Source organism: Dermacentor andersoni, chromosome 9 (genome assembly GCF_023375885.2).
Source record: "Dermacentor andersoni chromosome 9, qqDerAnde1_hic_scaffold, whole genome shotgun sequence".
NCBI classification, from domain to species: Eukaryota; Metazoa; Arthropoda; class Arachnida; order Ixodida; family Ixodidae; genus Dermacentor; species Dermacentor andersoni.
The window spans coordinates 80237253-80252520 of NC_092822.1; the positions used below are offsets into that span (position 1 = coordinate 80237253).

The 15268-nt window shown below is 45.6% G+C and overlaps 1 protein-coding gene and 2 pseudogenes across 1 annotated transcript; 2 read left to right on the forward strand and 1 right to left on the reverse strand.

Annotated features, from left to right (window-relative positions):
- Window positions 1-271: 271 nt before the first annotated feature.
- Window positions 272-439, forward strand: LOC126528657 (U2 spliceosomal RNA; annotated as a pseudogene).
- Window positions 440-1019: 580 nt separating this feature from the next.
- Window positions 1020-1189, forward strand: LOC126528660 (U2 spliceosomal RNA; annotated as a pseudogene).
- A 10149-nt stretch (window positions 1190-11338) lies between these two features.
- LOC129383981 (uncharacterized) lies at window positions 11339-13173 on the reverse strand. The gene is made up of 2 exons (XM_055069019.1): window positions 13100-13173; window positions 11339-12023 (listed from the first exon to the last, which is right to left on the reverse strand). The coding sequence occupies exons 1-2, from the start codon at window positions 13121-13123 to the stop codon at window positions 11736-11738; spliced, it is 312 nt and encodes a 103-aa protein (XP_054924994.1). The 5' UTR covers window positions 13124-13173; the 3' UTR covers window positions 11339-11735.
- Between the last annotated feature and the right edge of the window lie 2095 nt (window positions 13174-15268).

The following is a 15268-nucleotide window of genomic DNA, read 5'->3' on the forward strand; positions in this document are numbered from 1 at the left end:
ATACCTGCGGCTGTTCAAGAAACTCGCCGTGAGCGAGACAATCGCTGCATCACGAGACATCTATGCAGCGCACATCGCAGCCAAGTGAAGAACAGCACTAGGTAGACACACACTACACCAACACACACTTCTATGCCAGCACAAAAACTTCCAAAATACCCAACAAACACTAAACAAACACACACCTCTATGCCTGCCCAAAAACTAAACACCAAAACTCTAGTAAATTCACATCAATGAAACCGTCCTTCATTGGGAAAATGTAACAAGCATTTTTTCAAAAACCTCTGTTCTTATCAGCATAATATCTGATACGGCCCTCTCATGGGTCTTACGATATTAACCCTATTTTTGTAAGGCGGTGCTAGGACGGGGCTTGCCTCTCCAGTGCCACGGGTTGCCCTGGTATTGCACTGCATCCGGGTGCAGCCCACCTTCTGAAATCTAAAATCAGAACTGCTTCTCCAATGCACTCACAGGCCTCGCACCGCACCTGACTAACCGTGGCTTTGCGACAATGAGATGCCCTTCGCCACACTCTCAGATTCCAACGACCGACGGCGAAAAATCAACCGCGGCGCGTTCTAGCATGCCCGTTCGAGAACCGGCCTGCAGCCCTGAACGCGGCCCGCCAGGGGAAGGAGGAGAAGTACCAGCCAGTCCGGGAGTACCTGCTGCGGAAATTCCAGAAAGTGACCGTGGAGGCCATCATCATCGGAGCACTTGGATCGTGGGATCCCCGCAACGACCGGGTCATGCGCCGCTTCTGCAGCCGCAAATACCTGCGGCTGTTCAAGAAACTTGCCGTGAGCGAGACAATCGCTGCATCACGAGACATCTATGCAGCGCACATCGCAGCCAAGTGAAGAACAGCACTAGGTAGACACACACTTCTATGCCAGCACAAAAACTTCCAAAATACCCAACAAACACACGCCTCCATGCCTGCCCAAAAATTAACACCAAACTCTAGTAAATTCACATCAATAAAACCGTCTTTCATTGGGAAAATGTAACAAACATTTTATCAAAAACCTCTGTTCTTATCAGCTTAATATCTGATACGGCTCTCTCATGGGTCCTACGATATCAACCCTATTTTTGTAAGGCGGTGCTAGGACGGGGCTTGCCTCTCCAGTGCCACGGGTTGCTCTGGTATTGCACTGCAACCGGGTGCAGCCCACCGTCTGAAATCTAAAATCAGAACTGCTTCTCCAATGCACTCATACGCCTCGCATCCCACCTAACCGTGGCTTTGCGACAATGAGATGCCCTCCGCCACACTCTCAGATTCCAACGACCGACGGCGAAAAATCAACCGCGGCGCGTTCTAGCATGAACGCGCAAGTGGAGCTACTGTAATTTGGCCGCAAACTTTAATTCGTATTTTTCCTGCTAGAGTCGCTCAACGCGGCGAAATATGGTATCTTATAAATGTACATATAATAACTTACGTCAAACATAGTTAACATGCATTTTTTTTTTTTTGCAAAATAAGCAGATAATTGTTTTTATTATGCCGATGTTATTAAAACCTGTGCTTTATTACTTGAATAAAAGTTTTGAGACCTCACTGACGTGTGATAAGCAAGCAGCCCACTGGTAACGATTGCAGTCCGTGCCGTTTATCGATTCAAATTGTACGGCGGCTATATTTCCGAATGGGGTGGTCGTTTCCTTAGTGCAGCATCACGCAGTTTCGTTTTAATTAGACAACAGTAATATATCAGCCAGTATGTGCGTCCGACATTCGGTAGCCGCTACCAGGCGAACGTGTTTAAAGACGGTGAATTTTATCAGCTGCGGCGTTTCACTGGCGTAATGGCTACATACACAGCTTCCGTCGTCAGTGATCTGTCGCCTCTGGCCGCCTAATGACGGGTTGCTTGAAAAAAATGTACTAGCTAGCGTGAAAACGCTTCGCTGGAACCGAGCACAGTCTGTCTGGAAACTACCCAAGAAAGCGGATTAAACCTTGCAGCCTCTGGGTGTGTGCACCGGAGGCGTATTTCCAACTGCTTGTAGGTAAGCGGGCCCACGGGCCGCCCACTTCCAGCTTTGATCCCCCCGCTACCGCTTTGGTGCCCCGGAGATCCTGCGCTGCCTGCTTTAATCTAACCTCAGGTGCTCTCCTGAGGCCTCCGTTTGCCGGTGACATGTGCCCTCCTGGAGCAGTGCTTGTAAAGAATGCGATCTATCGCCGCGACGAAAAGAAAGTGACCCGCGACTTATACAACAGCAGTCAGAACATTGTCTCTTCAGACACAGCGATCACCAAGCGGCGTCCGCGCCCACTGCCTCAACGCGCGGGCAGCCAGCGGCGAAGCGTATAAACCAACTCGACCGCACTCCGCAATGCCGGCATGTCTAGGGGACAAACGAATACAACGCGCTCTAAGAAACCTCCTCCGTAGTGCCTTGGCTGAGTCATATATTCATGGAGCAAAAGCCCCCAGATTTTCTCTCTCGCGCCCGCTCTTACTCGCGCCTGCGCAGAGACGTCGAGCTCCATCAAAAGTGCCACGCCCCGCTGTACCTACTATCAGTTCTAAAAACGCGCGCCGGTGCGTAAAAAAACACTGCTTCGCATTTTCAACTTTAAGTTTCTTCGGATGCGAGGCGGATAAAGCAGATTCCTGTAGTCAATTTTTTTTTTCAAAGGGGAAAATCATAATAAAGTTATTGCTCTTCAAAGGCAATTCAAACAAGGCTCTTGTTATTTCGCCACGTTGCTAAAATTCCTAACATGGAGTACAGCATAAAAAATAAATTGTTTTGTTTGTGTCTGCATGAATGATACACTGCGATAAATTCACAGCACAATAGTGCAAGTGTACTTCCGGTGATACAGTTTGATTAATATCATTCGATACATAATAAAATTACTGTGTTTATTACCTAGTAGCTGGCAAAACATTTATTCGAGGCTTCACAAAGCACAGCCCACACAAAGACACCACTGAAAGAAATGCGCACTCAAAACAGTGTTGTGTGTGTGTGTGTGTGCTTTTTTGTCATGGAGCGTTTTGTGCACTGTTCTTAGCCATACATGAATCACAAACTCACCCACGCTTCTACCATAGCAACTGAGGCTTTCTTCTTATGCCTCCAGCCTCCAAGATGCTGCTCATATTTGATCACCCCTTTGGACTCTATTGACTCTGGACGTACAAGTCTGCAGTGAATGTGTCGCCACACAGCCAGAATCCTCGCATGCTATGTTTCTGAACATTTCAACAAGAACTCTCATTTGTTCATTAATTGGACAAACTTTTGTTTCACCATTCTTTGCTTGCATGTTTGTCATGGCTTCATGATTTCTCTTTTCAGGAAGGAGGACACAAGAGAGATTATTGGCTTGCAAGCTGCCCACGCCAAGCCATAAGCTCAACAGTCACCATAATGACAACAGGTCCCCTTGGACTACGTGCCTCACCATGAAATGCTTGCAAGTTTACCAGATAGAGGGTTGTGAGCGCTATCGGGAAAGCAGCAGTCTACAGTTTTGTATCGTACCCAGTGGGAATGCTAAAATGCGACATACAAACTTACTTTATTTTAAGGCCGTTTTATGACAGTTGGAGAAGTAAGAAATTGAGTCCCAACGTGTTTCTTTTCTCGTCATGTAGCAAGCTCCTATTTGGTAATGCACAAACTCTGTCATCTGTTATTTGCAAATAAAATTGACGGGCATTACCACCAAGTATCACATGCTCCCTCGTAGCATTAATTTGTTACATGAAACTGCAAAGAATTTCAAAGCCTTCAAAACTGCTCAGTGCCATTTTGAGGAAATGATGCTTCATGTTCACTGAAACTCTGGCAGTCACTCTTTACTTTATTATTCTATTTTTTTAATTTAAAGTACGCTCAGGGCCATACGCCATTTTAGAGGGGAGTGGGTACAATGCAGTAGAGTAAAACAAACGAACAAGAGCAGTGAGTTCTGGTAATACAATGATTTTCCTGATTATACAATTTTAGCTAATGTTTTGCAAAAATAATTTGTTATCGGTGATGGCTACGACACTTGAGCGAAGGTAGTTCCATTCCTGAGATTTGCGGGTAATGATAGATTGAAAGAAAGACTTCGTGTAGCAAGAATCAATCCCTGCGTTACTGTGATGATCAATGCAGTTTGAAATGTACTTGAGGCCGTGGTATGAAGTCATCATGAAGTGTGGTATGACGGTAAATTTTATGAAATAGCGAAGCAAGGCAACTAGCTAGGGGAATAAGTGCTGGTTAGCTACAAGGTTATACTCGCGGTACAGTTACAATTAGAAATAATTATACGAGCAGGGTATTTTGTACTAGTTCAAGTAGTAGTAAGACTAACGCGACTGAGATCCCATATTGCAGATGCATATTCAAGTTTTGAACCTATTAGCGTCTTGTAAAGGTGTAGATTTAAAATACAGTGCTTTGGAAAAGTTGCACTGTAAGTACCCGAGCAGGTGAATAGCATTGTTAATGACATACTCCATATTGGTCCAATATAAATTATTTGTAGTGTGTACACCAATATATTTATACGACATGACGAAATCTAAGGGAACATTGTTAAGATGGTAAGTGATAGGATTAGAATTAGATCTGGCTATTGCACTTTTCATTTGCTAAGTACAAAAAGGCTCATGTACACTTTGCATGAAATCAGTAACTAGGCTTGCCCTGCACCGTAAGAGATGGCTAGAACAGGCAGCTTCACACAACTGGCCTACTCCGCACTTCTCAAACACGACAAACCAATAAAATCAATTTTTCTTTCTCTTCAAACAGCGGATGACATACCTGAGGACGGTGTGTTCACAAAAAGTTCTTGAAATATACTCGAAGCTTGGCTTAACGTTTAGCCAATTAACAGTGGACGAGCAAGGGAAGCCTCAGCATAGAAACTTGTCTTCGTCACGGCCCTCACAAATATGCTTGATTGATGAAACATTGGCTACAAGCTGAGGCTTCCCTTGCTCACCTCTGTTACTCAACTGAAGTGTTCATCTCCTTGTAACTTTTTTGCATTGTTTGAACACGCAAACCGAGATATTTTTTTCAACACGAAACCGTAAATTGCATTTTACAAAGACCCGTGAGCATTAGTTGGGCATACTTATGTTTACTTAGTGTCCTTGCTTATACACAATATTAACAGAGGCCCTTGTAAGCACTGTCGTCTCCATAACGTTCCTCGCCTTCCTATGAGTACTACACTTGTGTCAAAGCCTTTACTGCTGCAACTGAACACTAAATGTCCAGCAGAAATATCAAGAACACACAATATGTGATTAAAATTTAGCATAGCCTTTTTTTTTCCTCTACACTTCCTGCCTATCGCCAATGTGTTATGAAAACAACGCGACATTGCAGCTCGAGCTTACCTTACTGGCAGTACACCTTTGCCGAGCACTTCTTATGTTTCTTTTCTTTAATCTAGCTGAAATCGTCGAAGGCAGAAAACATGCGTATAGTATGAAACACGTCAAACAGCACTGTACGCAACACAAGTAAGAGTGCAGCCAAGCACAATATCGTTGTCCGTGGTTTAGCGGCAGGCAAAACACGATGAGAAAACTTCGCTTGATTTCAGTTTTTAATTCTGTTAAATAGATGACTATCTGTGTTTCTGTATGTTGCAAACTCATTGATTGATATCCTTAGCTCCACCTTACCTGTACGAAAAGTGTGGGCATGTACTGCTTCACTCACGATTGACAACATACAATGCGCGCTTACTTGTCTGACTTGGTTTTTTTTTTTTTTGTCAGTTAAGGCCTCTCGGTCACCTGGCGATATAATAAAGGTATCGGTAGTCATTTTAGAGTATCGTACACTCGAACACCGCTCCGAAAGCGGTAGCAAAACGCCCAAAACGAGCCAGTGAGCAGCGCAACGCACCCCACCAGCCGCTACCGTAGCGGCCATATTGTTCACTATGTAATGGGCTGTTTCGTAAACATCATTTTGACGATGCGTGACGTTGCGCTGGGCCGCCATTGCAGAGTTTTTCCGCCATAATTTTTGCTGCGACGAGCCGCGCGAATTATGCTAATGAGCAGCCATATGCAATGACAGCCGAGAGGAATGCGTATCGCCACATTTTCCCCGCCGTTTGGCGCCACGAAAATATTTTGTTCATAACGCGTGCTCATAGTATTTGCATCGCTCTCGGGTAATGTTGGCATTTGTGTTTGGGGCCATCATTTTTTAAAAGAACGTGTTTATACGAAATAATATTGGTTGAACATAGCAAACTTTCGGCAATGTTGTCCAATTTTGACTGCTGCATTTTTGTTGTAATCAAGATTAATGCCGTTTCGCACAATCAAAAGTTATGACAACGGCCTCTTTCTAATTTATAAAAAGAAATGTACGCAAGGCGGCGCCTTGAAGTTTCCTCCCGCACCAGCGAAATGAACAAGAGATGGCAGCGCCGGCGCTTGCGTCGCGCTAGTGGATATCTCTGGCGCGCGCAACGCTATCGGTGATATTCGGCCGTTTCTCAGCCAGCCGAGTCGGGCTGAGTCACTTGCATTTCACGAGATAGCGATAACGTGGCCTAGAACGTGCGCGCACTGTGCGCGCATCACCACTGGTAGGTCGCGTATGTTGTCTCAAGCAAGAAAACAAGCGCGTTGGCGCCAACATGCGATGACTCATTCCATTTTCCGGGGACACGCATCCTAGCTGTTGAAGCAGACGGCGGCTTGTACGCAGCAGATGACGGAAGCGAGAAGCCTTTTTGACGGAATAATCATATACTTTGAGATAGCTGCTTTATTTTTACTGCGGAGGAAAACTGTTTTGCTTTACTGATAACGCTACATTCAGTGCCTTCATTTCAGTTTCTTAGGCAAAACGTCAAGTTGGCGTCACGTTACGTAAGCAAAACTTGGCCACCAGCGCCATTTTGTTTGCGTCGCGCCTACGTCACGCACCGAAGAAAATGGCGGAATGTCCAGAATAGCGCCCCTACGTGTCGTTAAAAAAAAAGAAAAAGCTGTCAGGCAGCACAGCATCGAACCGCTGCCAGCATAGGACGCGTAACTATAAGTGCGAGCGCGAGTGATAGTGAGCGAGTGACGTTAGCGCAAGTGATACGCTCGGGTTTTTATAGATACCACGTGAACTTGCACGACTGTATTTCAAAAATTGCTTTTGGGAACAGTGTTACGCCATGTGTAGACAGTCGAGATACACTCTAAGAACAGTTTACACCCTTTGGCGTGCCCCTTCTGCCACACAACAATAATCGTCATCTGCCTTGATGCGTTTCCTTTCTTTATCGCTGCGAGCCCGGAACTTTCCAGTAACGAACGGCACGCGCGTTATCAACATAGAACAGTTTACACCCTTTGGAGTGACCATCTGAAGTGGTGGTTTAGTGTTGTTTGTCTCATCAAAAATCTGCCATAGAGCTACTATAGCATACCAGTTAATGTCCCCAGACAGTGAGATCCTAGCACTGGATATAATACTACCTGGTTGCACACCTTTTTCTATAATTAACGCGTACTTCCCCGCTGGAGTACAAGATACCCGTTATCTAGATACCTCTATTGCTCGCAGTCAGAAGAACATCATACTAGTGGGAGATTTTAATTCTCATCGTGTATCGTGGGGTTTCCGAACGGACACTTGTGGCAAACGCCTGTCGGATTGGGTCTTAATGAATCATTTCGCCTGCTTAAATTCGAGAGCACATACTTTCGTGCGTGGTCAGTCGCGATCTGCCCTAGATCTTACGTTTGCTACCCCAAGCATGACAGTCACATCCTGGAAGACTGTAGATTCCGGAACTAACAGTTATCACCTTCCTATAATTTTTGAACTGCTTACTCCGTTAACTAGCTTAAATAATAATATGCGTACTTTTGTTAAGTACGAAAAATTTAAAAATGCTTTAAAATCAGCTTTACAAGCCCAGGAGGGCATGGAGATGGATATTAAAGCAATGAGCCTATGTTCAATACTAAAACAGTCATCCAAGAAAGCTAAATTTGCTGTGAAATCTTATAAGGATGGATCATATTGTCCCTGGTGGAATTCTGAGTGCGAACGACATTTTAGACGTAGAAAAGCTTCATGGAAAAAGCTTTTATACAACCAGTGTCCTGTTAATTGGGCTGATTATACATATATAGCTACCTCATTTAAACGAACAATCTCAAAAGCTAAGGAGGATTACGATGGCAGGCATTACACATACCTTTCGAAGTCTAGCAATAAAAAAGCCCTGTTTAAATTTCTTCGATCTCGCAAAGCTATACCGGCCCCCGTGAACGTCGAATCTGTCGTTCTATCAACAAAATAATTATCAGAATCACTTGAGAAAATTGCTCAAGGACTTGCGCGACGTTTCACACATCAATTGCCGAGAGGACTAAAGCTGGTTGACGACTTTGTAGCAACAACAGCGACAGAGCTTGAAGGCATTACTAATTCTTTGCCGGCGTCAGCCCCCGGTCCAGATGAAATTACAACAGGAATGCTAAAAGTTTTATTTGATTATGCGCCTCAGGACCTACTAAAGATAATAAATTTCTCTCTCAAGAATTCATGGGTTCCAAGAGAGTGGAGAGTAGCTAAAATTATCCCACTATTAAAGAAAAAATCATCCGGACTTGACTTTGAAAACATAAGACCAATTTCTCTTACCTCAAATGTGGTCAAAAAGAAAGGGTTCTTCACGGCCGTATAACAAATTTTATGCAGGATTATAACCTCCTCAGTCCTTGTCAGATTGGATTTCGTCCGGGCCACACCATAAAGTGCGCCCATGTAGATTTAGAGAGCCGCATTAAACTTGCTCGCCGCAAACGAGAGTACGCAGCTTTGGTGACGCTAGATTTAGCAAAAGCATACGACTCTGTAGAGCATTGCATTCTATTCGATAAGCTTCACTCTACGAATTTCCCAAAATATATAACCGCTTGGATCTGTGAATTTATAAGGGATAGAGAATTTTATTGTTACCAACACGGTATTTCGACGTCTAAACACAAGCAGACGAGAGGTGTACCACAGGGTTCCGTTCTTTCCCCTATATTATTTAACATTTTGCTAAGCACCATTCCTTTGTCTCCGAAAGTACATGTTTATGTTTATGCAGACGTTATCGCATTTTTTCCCTCCGCAAGCAATATACATTCTCTACAACAGTCGTTGCAAAATTACTTAGGAATGCTGGAGACATGGCTAGAGAGATTAAGTATGTCATTAAATATTAGCAAAAGTGCGGTCCTAGTCTTCCCATTAACTGCACAAGTGCATATATCTTTGCAATACCGACAGGAAATCATTCCTCAAGTTGACGAAGTCAGGTACCTTGGTGTTATTTACGATGGCAAACTCACCTGGCGCAGTCACATTGAACATATTAAAACAAAGGCAGAACGAGCCGTAGCTATGCTTCGCCGGCTCAGCCACCGCCGCTCTGCACTACGCAGGGATACCTTACTGATTATTTATAAAATGTATGTTCGGCCCATATTAGAATTTGGCTGCGTAATATCTTACGGTGGCCCCGCCTACAAAATTAAACCTCTCATACTTTTAGAAAGAGAAGCTCTACGGTCATGCCTCGGGCTTCCTAGATTTGTTGCCAACGCTGTTTTATATCAGGAAGCACATATACCCACCCTAGATAGCAGATTCCGCATGCTTACGGTTCAGACATATTTAAAACTTTATGAGTTTTCAAAAAGGCGTACGCAATATGCTTTTATCACTGAACCATCTGAGTTTTTTCAGGTATCGCGGTCAAGATTCCACAGTCCTCAGATATTATTTGTGCAAGCACAGTTACAACAATTGGATGTGTCCATACGCCAAGTTTGTCATTCAAATAAAGACTTAACAGACCTCAAAATTGAGTTCGAGGACATATTTCCGAATCATGCGAAACTGTTACCAAGGCGAGATTTAATTAATATCTTACAGAACCACCTATACCAACTAACCACTGAAAATGTAATAGCCACTGACGCCTCTGTGTGCAATGAGAAGGCGGGAGTGGGGGTCTTCTCTGAATCTCTACAATGGCCTTACTCGCTTCGCCTTCCCGATTTCACACCTATATTTCAAGCAGAATAATTAGCGATTATATTAGCGTTACGAAAACTTCCCCAAAACGACCCATTAGCTGTTATTGTGACCGACTCGCTATCTGTATGTGCAGCACTGACTGCATCTTTAGATACAAGAATTCAAAGAACCTTTCGTTCGATGGTACCTCCGTACTTACGGAAAGTATGTTTGCTTTGGGTACCAGGACATCATGGGTTACACTTGAATGAAATGGCCGATTCACTCGCACCAGCATCCCTCAACGGCCCTATCATATCTGTTTTGCCGACATCAGCTTATGTCACCGAGGCTAGGTGCAGAAATTTCGCTACATCTCAAAACTCTGCAACATCCATACTAACAACTTCTTCTGATTTCCACCATCTTGGCTTCCCATGGAATAATAATTGGTGTCCTTCAAGACAATTGGAAGTTTCTTTTACAAAATTGAGATGCCGTATACCTCCTCTAAATTTTTACTTACACAGGTCTGGTCTGGCTATGTCCCCTCTATGTCCTTTTTGCAGTGCACCTGAAACTATCGAACATTATTTTCTCTCCTGCCGCCGCTTTATAAGACAAAGAAAATTATTAGTACACTCATTCACCAAACTTGGGCTATCGCTAACCTCGCCAACCATTCTTTCTTTTGGTGCGACCTCACTGGGATCCAGCACAGGGATGCTTTTCTTGCAATTTACAATTTTATTAGGGATACAAAAAGAGTACCTTGCTGACTTTCTAAAATTAACAATATTTTCTATTATTTAATTTATTTACGTTAACTTATTTTATCAAAATTCTTCACAATATTTTCATCACAAGTCTAAATTACAGTTCTAGTCTCACGCTCCACAATTTAAATCTAGTTTGGCTTTACATCTAAGCATACGAAAAACCGCCTGCTTCTTGGCCAATCCCCCATAGTGGTATATGCGCCACTGTCTGGGACACAAGACAAGACAAGCTGGCGATGATGAGGATGATGAACCTCTGTCATGGCTCGCACCCACTAAGAGGGATAGGCCAAGAACCGGGCGGCAGGAGGTAGCTAAAGGAAATTTTCATTTGAAAATGATAAATGCAAATTAAAGGAAATACAAAACAGGAGATAATGGAATAACTGGCGATGCGTCCGCACCATTCCATGCCCACGTCAGCACTGACAGCCCTTGTTTCTGAACACTGGCGCATAAACACTGTTGGGGGGATTGGCCAAGAAGCAGACGGTTTCCAGTATGTTTAGAAGTGAAACGAAACTAAGTCTGAATGGTAGAGCGCGTGATTAAAGAAATGTGATTCAGAAGTTAAAAATATATATATTGTTAGGAATTTTGAGATAAAATAATTTAACATAAAGAAGTAACAGCTCATCTCCCCTCGGCCGTTTTTTCTGCCTCTTCCCCGAAGTTTCACGTTCCTTCTCTCGAAATGGCTCCTTTGTCTTTTCTCCTTTGCCTTTGTACATTCCTTCTTTTTGCCGACCGGCGTCTTCATCTTGTTCTCGCAAGACGCACGCGGCTTGCTTGTCACTCACGACAATCACTATATTTTATTGAAGGGACTGCCTAAACGAAAGTACTTAGTCCGCGCTTTGAAACACCCGCATAGTATTTATGATCTTATTGTGTGCCTGTCGGTCCAACTCGCGGTGCAGGACCGCCAGCACGTCAGGAGGGCAGCAGCGTCAGGTTGGAAGGCGTGGTGCGGCTCCAGGAAGGTGCGGCGGTGGACCAGGCCGCGTAGAGAAAGGCTTCACGTGCCACCCGCTTGGGCCGTAGCTGGTACGCGGCCAACACGAGCAGCATGAGCATGCAGGCGACGCCCACCAGCACCCAGAACAGCTGGCGCCTCCACCAGACCGTCGGCCGACGCTGGTGCGATGACGCCTCGCGCATGCTCACCCCCGCGTGGTCTTCGCGGCGCTCATCCAGGGTGTCCAGTTGCCGCTGGAAGACCTACGCACGCCGCGGCGACGGGCAAGTCTGTCAGCGTTGGAACCAGTGCGTTTCTGTCGCGTGTTACCGTAGAGAAAAGTGTTACTTTCGCGCCTGTTTTCTATATATCAGCGCAAGAACGCACGCCACAAACTGCATGTTGAATCGTCGCCAAAGGTTCCCGCAGTGTCGAGAGCACGCACCCGAAAATGACATAGAGCGGTATGAATAAGATATTGCCTCTAACTTTTAGCCTGTATTGACTGCGGACGGACTCGTTTAAGCCTCTTTTCTAAAAATTAAATTATGGGGTCTTACGTGCCAAAACCACTTTCTGATTATGAGGCATGCCGTAGTGGAAGACTCCGGAAATTTCGACCACCTGGGGTTCTTTAACGTGCACCTAACGCTAAGTACACGGGTATTTTAGCGCATTTCGCCTCCATCGAAGTGCGGCCGCCGTGGCCGGGATTCGATCCCGCGACCTCGTGCAGCCCAACACGATAGCCACTGAGCAACTACGGCGGGTTAAAGTCTGTTTTCTGCTTTGTTACACCAGTTGCAGGGGCAAAAGAAATCAACTTTCGTGATACCCAGTTACAAAAGCTTTGCCGAAAGATGGCTTACTGACATGGTTCCAACCAGTGGCGCAGAAGCGGGAGCTAAGCAAGCTGAAGGTCGCCGCATCACGTCTGCTTGTTGACGTATCGCTCACTACGTGCAAGCAATGCTTGAACGCGACGAATATGTTCGGGTATTAGCGTACTTCCTATACAGAATCGTATCTTTTTACCCCTGATGCAGCCACCAAAATATCCGGCTAAGCCAGACAAATATCACCGCTTATCTTCAGAAACCATGTCGCCGCGCCAAGCATCCCAGCAGTTGTGAACACTCTCGCGAAAACCCGCCACCGTTCGTTTCTTGACAGCTGAGCTTCCTTGCGTACTGAAGAGCACATGAAACTGAGGCGCGCTCTGATGTCGCACTCATCCTTGTGCCGTGTTTCGCCACGCATTTCGTCTCTATTCCTTTGTACTATTGCTTCCCGGCGCTTACTATGTTTAGGTTGCACATCGTAAAGCCCAAAGTCTTACCGCGACTTCCCAAGCTGGATCCATGCCTCAGTCTTTTTCTGAATGTAGACAGGGCCGTTCTCAGACACTGCGCGTGCTTCTCCTCAACTTCTTCTTTGCTGAATTCACCTTACACGACAATAGAATGAAAATTGGCCGAGTGGTTGAACGCTCACGACGGTGGTATGTTTTAGCACGAATATATTTGGTTAGTCAGGTTAGTCAGTTTGTGTGTGGGGGGTGGGGGTGCACCGCCATTATAACCAGGTTAGAGCTGCAAAGGAGTACTGTTGCATTGTTCATCTTAACCAACCAGTGCTAATTATGCCTTTATAGTGTGTTGGGAACTAAATACCCTCTACGGGTGTATCTCGATGTTTCCGTGCTGGTAACATACGAGGTGTGACACAAAAAAAACGAGACTGGTCCAACAACTTATTGTACTAACTGAATCAGTTCTCTGTGACATTATCACCTTCAAAGTAGTCCCCTTCAGCATTCACACACTTCTGCATGCATTCGGTGCTGCCATTGCTGGTAACCGGTCTGGAACGAGGTTTTTGGAAGGCCCTTCAGGAGATTCTCCGTTTTTGCCTGAACCTCTTCAACTGAGGTAAAATGGGTTCCCTTTAAGCAAGATTTAACTTTAGGAAGTAAAACAAAGTCGCATGGAGCCAAATCAGGTGAATAAGGAGGATGCCCCATCACAGTAATGTTTTTGCTCGTCAGAAACTGCTTGACAGATAGGACGCTGTCCAGTCAGTGTATGATCGAAGATGGGAGCCGATCAGTCACCGGACTTTTTGAGCAACATCATGTCCACAGATCAAGCCAATTTTCACAGAAACGCCCAGGTAAATTTACATATTGCTCACTACTAGAGTGACTCCTATCCACACTGGGTAAAGCGTAATCGGCACCGATCCACCGGTCGTTCAATGTTGGATGGGGAAATTACGCCGGTGCTGAACCCCCCCCCCCCCTCCCCCTCCCGAAAACTCCGGAGGGGGCTCGGTCCCAGGAGCCCCGCCCCCGTAGTCGGCGCCTATGGCACTCAGCATCGAACATGCTCGCTTCTTGCGACGTCGCTGGCGCCGCCAGGTCTGGCGACGCCTGACTCTCCTTACCTCACCTTCGTGAGGAGGGTCAGGCATCGCCAGACCCTGCTGGCGCCGGCGGTGAAAGCGAAAGCTATGCTCGCATTGCGCACAATATATAGTGATTCGGAGGAAGGAGCAAATGACGAAGCTTGGCGCTTGCCTACGAAGCTTCCCGCGTTTCCCCTTCCACACTCCCCCCGTCGTGGCGCGTAGGCACGAAATGTGGACTCCCACTTTCAGGAGCAAGACGACAAGCATCGGGGCAGTGAGGGCAGTGGAACTGGCCGTACGATTGGACTGAGCGTCGTCGCTGCTGCGACGGCTCCAGAGTGGAACTACAGGCGCGTACGTAAAGCTCGCATGTGTGTGCGTGTGAGCTTTCACACGTATCGAAGGAATGGGGAAGTTCCGTGTTGCGTGCGAGCATTGCCGATAACGCGGCGGTCGCGCAGTTCCGTGACGGGTCCTTTTCTCTCGATGCAGTCGTTCGCGCCACTTGGATAAAGTTTTGAATTCGCCGCCGTTGCAACAATTTTAGCGATATTTTTTTTTCAGTGCACCACATAGCCAGAAAATAATTAGAACATTGATATTTTTTTTTTTTTTTTTTTTTGCTCAAGGCTCACTAGACTTACTCACCAAAATTCTACTCTGCCAGCCTCACACTAGCGGGTAAGTGCAAGTTTTGAGTGAGTCACTTATAAGTGAGTTTGCTGACCTATGCCGTTGCCACTTTCCATTCCCGTTTGAGCTCAGCGCTTCCGTTCGCCAGGTCGCTGTGACAATAAACCAAAATGAGAATAAGGCGCCCTCTCCAGAATTCCTGTCTCGAGAAGGCCTCGCACCAGCCGGCCGGTGTAACCAGTTTAATTCCCTACGAAATTTGTTCCGATGGCAATTGGAATTGTAACGATGTGGGCTCGTTGCCACACCATCTAGCCTGACAGCACACATTGTCGCGTATGCCCTGCTGTAGTATACACGCTGAATGAGGATCCAGGGCATTTGCACTTTACGAAACGCTCGCAGAACATCAACGCTCGCAAGAACATCCTGACAATAGATGTGAAAAATTCCGTAATACTTGAGA

Excerpts from the sequence above, each read along its gene's own strand:
- LOC129383981 (XM_055069019.1), bottom strand. The coding sequence starts at position 13,123 with ATGGATCCAGCTTGGGAAGTCGCG. Across the intron at positions 12,024-13,099 it reads ATCCAGCTTGGGAAGTCGCG|GTCTTCCAGCGGCAACTGGA; the intron begins GTAAGACTTTGG and ends CGGCGTGCGTAG.